Below are 8919 nucleotides of genomic sequence, written 5' to 3'. Positions count from 1 at the left end.
GTGTGTGTGTGTGTTAATTAGTGAAACTGGCTGTTCGGTGAGGATGGGTTGGAATGAAAATGTGCATACTCATGTGTCTCTGTGGCTCTCAGCTGAGAATCACCGCACTATGTCACCCTGTTGCCTAAGCTTCATTGCACTCTGAACTGTTTGTCCTGTTTGCTCCAGCTCTGTACCGCTCTGCCTGTGCACTAGTTCTTATGTGACTTTATTATTAAATGGTGTGCTAAAGGACTTAAATGGGCTGCTTGAAATCATACAGTGAGCAACTGTTTGGCCTCTTCTTTGATGTGATAAACTACTAGTACATGAAGAAACTCACTTTGTCTTACTAGAGTACTTTTTATTTGTTTGTTTGGTTTTACAACAACAGATTCCATCAATAATTGGCTGACATTAGTACATCACACAGCTGCTGCCTAACCTTTATTCTACTGAATCACTCTTGGGTCTTCACAGCTTGCGTCCTCATGTTCATCTCCACTGACTGCAAAAGAGCCTCAACTTGCTACTGTTTCTCCAGACAGCGCTGGGCTGTTCTGCAAAACAAGCTTCATCCTAATTACGTGTTTCACTGTGAAATCTTCGCCACATAAATACCTCATTGTACACAGTGTGGATTTTGGTCAATTAAAAACATCCCCACTGTAAAACAGTTTACAGTTACTGGAGGTGATGATAACAGTTTACCATATTAGGCTCTTTTTACAATGAAATGTTGAGGTATAGGCTTTAACATTTAGCATATAACGATACCCTAGAGCATAGGAACTCTGTACTATATCCTGAAAGGAGCTATGAGTTATTAGACTTGCCTCTTACACAAATAAAAGCCAAAAATATTAAGGCAGTGAGGGCGGACTATATTCTGCTAAGAAATACAAGGTTCCATAAGTCAACTTTTGGCAGAACCGCACAGTAGGTCAGGATAAAAAAATAAAAATAAAAAATAAAAAAGGTATTTCTGCAGTGGGGGATATCCGTTCCATCCCTTATGTATTTTCTCTCCCTCTTGCCCACTCCTGTCATTCCCAAGGCTGCTCTTATTCTACATGGATGAATAAAAAGGCTGTAGTGAGATTGAACACAGCAAAGCTCTCTGGACTACACTAAAGCGCTTCGTCACTCTGCTGAACTTTCAGTCACTGTGGAATCGCAAAAGCTTAGACGCCAAGAGATCAGGATGGGCTCAAAAATGCGCTTTATTAAATATGAGTGCCTAGAAGATTGTGTTACTGGAGCCGCAGCATCAGTGATGCTAAGTCCCATATGAGTTTTCTGTAGTTGATGAGTCTTGGATGGGAAGGCCAGTCACTGTAATACTGGAGACATCCCTGAACCAAATTCTAGTGATAACAAAGCGAAAGGAGATGTGACTGCCTGTCACATAACATCTCATTTTATGTAGTCTTTTAATACTATTTATATTCCTGTTTCATGTTTCCTTTCTTCCATTTCGTTTAAGAAAGTTCTCCGACTTCCGAATAGTCTGCATCCTATTCTGCAAGTTTTTGACAATTCGAATTTAAGACTGATTTTCCCAAAGAACAAACCAATGCTATTATGACTTACAACTATTTTTCTCTGTTGGTAGCTCATATTACAGTTTGACCCAGCCTACAGACTAGCCCTGCATCAAAATACTATTTTAAAAAATTATATTAAATACCTTAAATTTCACGATTTCTTTTCACATTTTGACTTGCCTTGATCTCCTCTTAAAGCAATTTGAGCAAGAAGGGTATATGCTCAGAATATGAAATCTGATTCACTTTGATGTTCATTCATTGCCGCTACCTGCTCAAATGGAGAAAGCGGCGCTACGATTAATTATTACCTTTGCTCAGAGAATCTTAATAACCATTGTAAGAAATTTCCCATACACTCCCAAAAAGAAAATTACTTGCGAGTCAGCGGGCTTGACTCACGACACTGACTGAAATGGCATTCAAATGTTATAATATTCAGCTACAATATCAACAATGATTTCAAACAAATAACTTGTTTCAGTTATTAAATGAGGCCACACCCTTGCTGAGGTCAGGTCAGGGCTGGAACCAGTATAGTCCACTTCAACCGGTGTGATATCAATGAGGAATACAGTCCAAAAGCAGTACTGTACACCCCCATATTAACATGTCATAGCAGGGAGAGCACAGGTGGAATCAACCCCATTAATGACAGCTGCTAATTAATGTGATGAACTACACCTGTGCTGAACCTGCAAAGACAAGTGGAAAAGCTGTGCTGTGTCCAAAAGCCATGAATAACTCCTGAATGACATAACAACCACACTATAGAATATAGACGGAGCTAACACGCCTTTTCTTTGCCTGTTCCTACACAACAGGTGTATCCGGGAAACAGAAACTGAAAGCACTTCAGTCAAATAGATAAGTTTGTTGGTAGCAAGCATACACACACCTTGCATTGTGTGACTGGCACAGAGACACGGTCATTTATGTGCTCTGAAATAAGCCACATCTTAAACAATTGGCATGTTTTACAGCCGTGTGACTGCTGTTTGGTTACAGGGAATAAAAGGTTGGTTAGTTAGTTAGTTAGTTAGTTAGTTGCAGGGGGAAGATGCAACTCAGTGAGCTTACTGCTGGTGTATCACACTGGTGGGATGAGCTAGTTAGGAGGTACTCCAACAGGTTAGTAAGGGAAATCAATGAGCACCTTAAACGTGGGCTAATAAGCAGGGACGAGGCAGATATGAACAGTGTTGGAAATGTCAAAACATGCGTTAGGGCCAGCCAAAGAGAGGCGCAACATCATTTTTAACATCTGTACGGCCACCGTACGGCTTTAACCGAACAGGCTAGGTGAAGTAGTATCACAGCAAACACGGAGAAGACAACAAGAGTGGCTGTCAATCTTCCTGCACGGTTACAATACATGCTGTCTGCCATAGAGATGATGATAGCCTCCTCTATCTCTCTCTCTCCCACCACCACCACCTCCAAAACAAGCCTTACCTTTTTCAGTCTTCCAGTCCTTTTTCTTTTTGCTCATGCTGCCGGTATGATTTGACTTCGAATGGCTGTTTTTTGACTGTGGCAACCCCAGGCTCACAGTGAATAGTGGTCCGGGAAAAAACTGAAATGTAAAAGTGAAGCAGCCTCTGGACGGGTGTCTCACCTGTGAAGCTGTCAAAATTTCTATGGACCTCTGCCGGCTCAACCGACCGTGATTGCGCCGTAAATTATGTGTACGAATCCTGGCCACGTGGTTGGTTGTCGAAAAGGGGGAAGTGGGCGTGTGATTGGTCGCGCCGCCACGTCAATCAAATAAGCTCCACGCACTAAAGGGAGGCAGAGTAGGTTGTTTCCGGCGGGTCAGCCTCCTGGCGTGTGAGGTGTGCTGGTAACACCGGAGAGTGGAGTGTGTTCAGAGTCACTGCATGGAAACTTAACGATGAAACAGTCCTGAAAATATCACAGTTGTTTCTTTTTTTTTTTAATAGGCAAAGCAGACAGTGTGTTTTGTAATATTGGGAGTTTTATTTTGGTGCCATTTCAGAGAAAAAGTGCAAGTGCATTATAGTGATACCATATTTAAGTTTTTTTTCTACTGTAGGCCAACATTTTAATAGCCTTAGTTAACCTACTTCAATCTCATACCTCTCTGGACTAATCTCATTAAAATGTGTTTTGTTTCTCAAAACATTGCTTGACAAAATGGATCCAAGAAATAATGTGGTCATGAATTTAAACTTACATATTATTAAAGAGTTATTGGGGTTTAGTAGCAACATTGTGAGTGATAATAACAACATCACTGTTTACAGAAACGCTCATATCTCAGATATCTATCTATATAATTGCTCCTAATGCTGCATTGCTTGTACCCTGCATGTCCTATAATTGTTGTGTAATGTTTAGATATTAGCAAGAGGAAAGATTTGATGATCATTTTGACCATACTATTTTAGATAACTATCATTATGCAACTAAAATAATTGTCACCAAACACACAAATGGACACAGAATCATGATAACCTGCCCTTGTTCATGGCAGAGGACAGTATCTCACAGGATAGACCAGATCAGACCAGTAAGTCAGGCTGTCATATGTGAGAGGCTGGTTCCAGAGACCACCGTCTGTCATCTGTTGTGTTAGCTCCGCTCTGGTCCAGACCCATCTGCTCCTGAAACCACTGACATTATCTGAGAGTGGAAAATATATTTCATCCCAGCTTTACTCTGAGACAGATCCATATTTTCCAAATGTAGGTTAATTTTAGTGAAATAAATTCAGTTTATGTGTGAAAAGATCAGCTGTTACTTAGCTTGGTAAAATCTTTTTGGCATAAATACATTGAAAACATTAACAGCAAACTGACAGTAGAGGTGAAAGCTAGTTCATTTTCCATTTGGGCTAATTATATCTAAAAACTCATATTACAAAGTGCAAAGGATTTAAATTTCCCAGGACCAACATGGCAAATTTCTCTCAGTGTTCAGCAGATGTCTCATATTAGAGTCAAATTAAAGATCTTTATCTCATTGAGCTGCTGCCCTTTTTAGGAAATTAAGACAAAGTAATCAGCTCTCACATCTGGCACAGAAATTCATAATTTGTCCTTGCAATATCTTAATTAGTTTCCACTCTAACTCCCTAATATGGATTTACAAAATATTAGAATATTGTGTCAGTGCCTGGGACATCTACAGAACTTCCCCAGCCAGAGCCAGTGATACTGGGAATAGCAAGCTAAAATATATCCCTTTATCAATATTTAAACAAAGATAAGATTCGAATGAAGTGGCAATTGCAGTTTTTCCCCTGTACTATTGAAACCAAACCACTAGATGTCAATCTTGCAACATTATAAGCAGCAGTGCCCTCAAAATGATTCTGTTTAATTGAGTAATGCCTTGAAAGAGGCTTGAGAATTCTCAATACATGTATTAAGACATACACTATAGTGTGCCTGGAACAGTAATCCAGGGGAAAAAAGTATAATTTGTGGAATTTATCCTTTTTTTGCCTCTAACTTCTACATAAATATTCCAGAATCTATAAATATGCAAATTATGTTAATTTGCAACCAGGACCAGGATTGACTTCCAAATTATTTGTAATGTCACAAATAATGCTCATAGAATCAGATTTTCAGTGAGCACACAGGAACTTTTCACTTTCAGCAGATGACTATGAAAACATCCTTCTAGTCTAAAACACCATTCTACACAATGAAGCTCAAACATCCAACTGTAGGAACAAGAAGAAAACATTTTTTTGAGTGGATGGGGACTTGAAATTAAAAACTTAAATCATATCCGTTTGCAGTAATTACTTATTATACTATGATACTATACTGAAATACAGTCAACCATACTGTAGTTTTGGTTGTGAAATTAAGCACCTGAACACCCATGATAGTCCACATGGTCTTTCTTGGACCGTGTTTGCGTGTATATTCTAGGCTTCACTGACTCTACTGTTTGTGTTGTTGCACCTTTTAGGGCGAGACACCTGACAAGAAGTTTAATTGGCCAGAGCAACTGGAGACACCTGTGTTGGCTTGGAGGGCTATAAAGTTATTTAATGTTGTACTGTGGATTCCTGGGTTCAATAACTGTCGTAATAAATGGCTTTTTTTTTGTAATCAACCAAGAATGATACAACAACAGTGTTGTCTGGACTGCACTGGCTTTCTTTGTTTTTGTTAGAGGGTGATTTAAAGTAATTACAGTCCAGTATTTGCCAGATACTGTATGTCATTAATAATAATCAGTCATTATTCAGCAAGTGTAAGGCAGACAACATGATAAGCAGCAAAAAGATAAAACTTGGCTGGCTGTTCCCAATGAATAGTTGATTCTGCAGGGCAATCTGTATACTCCAAACAGAGGAGGATCTATTTGTGTAGGACTGCGTAGGCAATTGTTATTGTCATGGTTACAGCACAAGGAGATTAAGCCGGTAGCTGTACCTACAAGTCACTAGCAAGAACATTGGATCGTCTAATCTGTTGTTGGCCTTATATATATGTTTTTCATATCCCACTTATGATCGTAGCAACGTAATTACAGCAAGCAATGCAATTATCTACAGAGAAATGCACAAAATTACCCCTAATTTAAAGTGAGCCCAGGGGCTATAGGGATTATAATTACAGCAATTGTTGTTTATGTTCTTATGTCAATATCTGTAAGCCCTTTGATGGGTTTTTAGTGACTATTTGTTTTTTGGTAGAGTTCTGTGAAGGGATTATATCATCATGTCTTTTCCCAGTCAATGATAAAACACATGTTTTGTTTAGTACAGTAATTGATGCTTTCACAGTCTTAGCTCAAGCCTATAGATGTAGCCTAAATACTTCTACTCCCTGGGGATCTCCAGCAAAATACTGGGCTTAAACCATGTATGTTCACCTGGCCCTTGAGGCCTTCAGCGGAGGCCTTAAATGATTTAATGTTTAGATCATTTTCTGTATCTTGCCAATGACAATAAAAAAGTCAGAGGAAACGTCTTTTACTGAAAGCCTCAGATAAAGTTTGATAGTGTATGCATATTACACAGAAATATAACTATATATGTATGTATATATATATATATAGCAACATAGTTCTAATCTATAGTAATTAGAGGTGGAAATAGTTTTGCAGTGCACTGTCAGTAAATCTGTGCTGTGATGTCTGAGTGCTGTCTTTGCACTACCATGAACATGAAAACACTATAGTTTTGTGGTTTGTGTGGGTTCCTTTCAACCTTCTCAATCAAACATTTGTCTGCCCATATCATGCACTGTGTCCTGTCATGTATTATGCTCATCTGTGGAACAGATGTGAGCAGTGGCTTACTATTCTGATGGAAAGAGCTAAATAACCTCAAAGAAGTACCTCAGTTGAGACTGACTCATTTGTGAACGGACTACTTACTGATACACACCTCTGTCCATTCATTATTCTTGTTTATGTGTTCACAATCTAATTTGCAGTATACAAGAAATACTGATACTGATAGTTATTTAAGTTAAAACAACAATGTATATGGCCTAAATAAAGGCTGTGGTGTGTAACTGGTTGCCAGTCTAAGGACAGTCGCCAATGACACCAACAAAAGCTTCATTAGATTACTAACTACTAACTAACTACTTAATTAGCCTGCAAAAGACATCTTATGAGCACTATGTTTGATCAGGTGGGTAACCAAAACTAGAAAGGTTTTTTTAAGAAAAGTACAGTAATTTGTTGCACCATATTACATGTTTTAGTATTTAGTTTTTATATGTATAAAGTATGATTTAAAAAAAGAAAAGGTTAGGAAACGGTGAAAATGTTGACAAAGTTTTCATTGTGAGTCATGGCTGCTCCTTTCATATGTGAAGAACCTTTATTTCTAAAACTCCTCTCCTGTGTGCAGCAGTCAAGCAGCTGTAGGCCATACAGGACTACCCTGTACGCTAGGCCATACAGGACTACCCTGTATCTCAGAATTAGAGATTTTAGTCTTATATTTCTAACTTCCTACAGTATTTCATATTTCTGGCTCTGCCGCTTGTTTTATTCATGATTACAAGCCTGTTTTTTATTGTAGAACACAGTTGCCTCTGGTCTGTAATTCAGCTGTAAGAGCAATTTGTCATGGGATGCATTGTGATGTCCTGATGTGAATATCGTGGTTTACTGAGTGGTACTTTGTTTAGTCTACATCCTTAGAATTGGTTTGGGGTTGGATTAAAAAAGCATCACACTGTGAGTATTCTTTTCCTAAAGGATTCCTGTGGGTTGTAGCTTTGGCAAAATGTGTTGCAGCGGCTCCCTCTGTTTATTTTACTCTATTTAATAAAGCCCCCATCCAGCATGTCTCTTCACACCAGAGCGTGCCTGCTTTCTGCCTGCTCAAAGCAGCAGGAATTCCTTCCTGATCGCTGGCTGAACTCAAACTGAATAGATTTAGTGTGGATAGATGTTTAGCATGTTCAGATGTTCAAAGCATATGCACAAAAGTGATCCAAACTGTTATGGCTTCTATGTATCAACATTTTTCTTAAAAGGATAAGTCTACAATGTTGGTCTGTTGCTCTACGTTTCCTTTTTTACAAGCATAATAATTCCTTTGTAACTCTATAGTTTAAATCTTAGATTCCACCCTTTTAAAAAATAAATAAATAATTAAACAAAAAGCATAAACAGAAATGTAAAACTGTTTTTATGAATAATTCATAATCATTATTTTGTATTGTTTTGCAGCATTTGAAGACCAAATTTCACATATTCCTTCTGACTATGTAAATACTCAGTACATTGATGATGCATCTTCCATCTCTGCCAGATGCCAGAGCAGAATATTTCAGAAGAGATGAAATTCCTCAGGAGAAATGCTATCAAAGAAACTATACTGCTCACTCTCAACACTGCAGAAGTCTTAGGGTTTTGACTTATTTTTGAAGAAAACACTCTAGGTGTAGCTCTTCAAGGTATTTGATTTTAAAGGTCACGAAGAGGCAGTTCTATATAGCTACACTATAGCTCGCTTTGGCTGAAAAAATAGCCTGTGCAAGTGTGAATTTGTCTCAAGATGAAGAAGCAGAGAAGGCCTCAAATGAATCGTGTCTGCAGTCTGTGTGGTCGTAACAGATAACACATCTCTTAAAAATGGACTGGCAATGTTCCACTGCACACCATCAACAACAGCAAGAAGAAGTTTACACAGAGATTTTGATGGCATGCGATAGTAAAGCCACCCCCTAAAGGCTAGCTGGCCCCTCTTCAGCACTCTGCATCCTGGCTTCAGCTCTTTCCATTAATTACTATTAATAGCACACTTTTATCTATGTTGACTTAATCCAAAGAAAACAACATTACGCTGCACATTATGATTAAAGAATGCTTGTTTTGGTCCACCCATACAACTTCTGCTTGGAGAGTAAAGCACCTGTTTCAGATCAGTAATGATATTGGT

The 8919-nt window shown here is 38.5% G+C and overlaps 1 protein-coding gene across 2 annotated transcripts in view; it reads right to left on the bottom strand.

Annotated features, from left to right (window-relative positions):
• Nucleotides 1–3196, bottom strand: part of macrod2 (mono-ADP ribosylhydrolase 2) — a 392696-nt gene extending 389500 nt beyond the window's left edge. For both annotated transcript variants that reach the window (XM_035663177.1, XM_035663179.1), the window contains exon 1: nucleotides 2982–3196. In XM_035663177.1, coding sequence (XP_035519070.1) covers nucleotides 2982–3018 — 37 coding nt within the window. In that variant the 5' untranslated portion in view covers nucleotides 3019–3196. The remainder of the gene's footprint in view (nucleotides 1–2981) is intronic.
• Nucleotides 3197–8919: the final 5723 nt, after the last annotated feature.

Source organism: Morone saxatilis, unplaced genomic scaffold (genome assembly GCF_004916995.1).
Source record: "Morone saxatilis isolate NCDOM2014 unplaced genomic scaffold, NCSU_SB_2.0 Contig19, whole genome shotgun sequence".
NCBI lineage: Eukaryota > Metazoa > Chordata > Actinopteri > Moronidae > Morone > Morone saxatilis.
The sequence above is the reverse complement of the archived record's forward strand: the minus strand, read 5'-3'. Positions and strand labels throughout refer to the sequence as shown.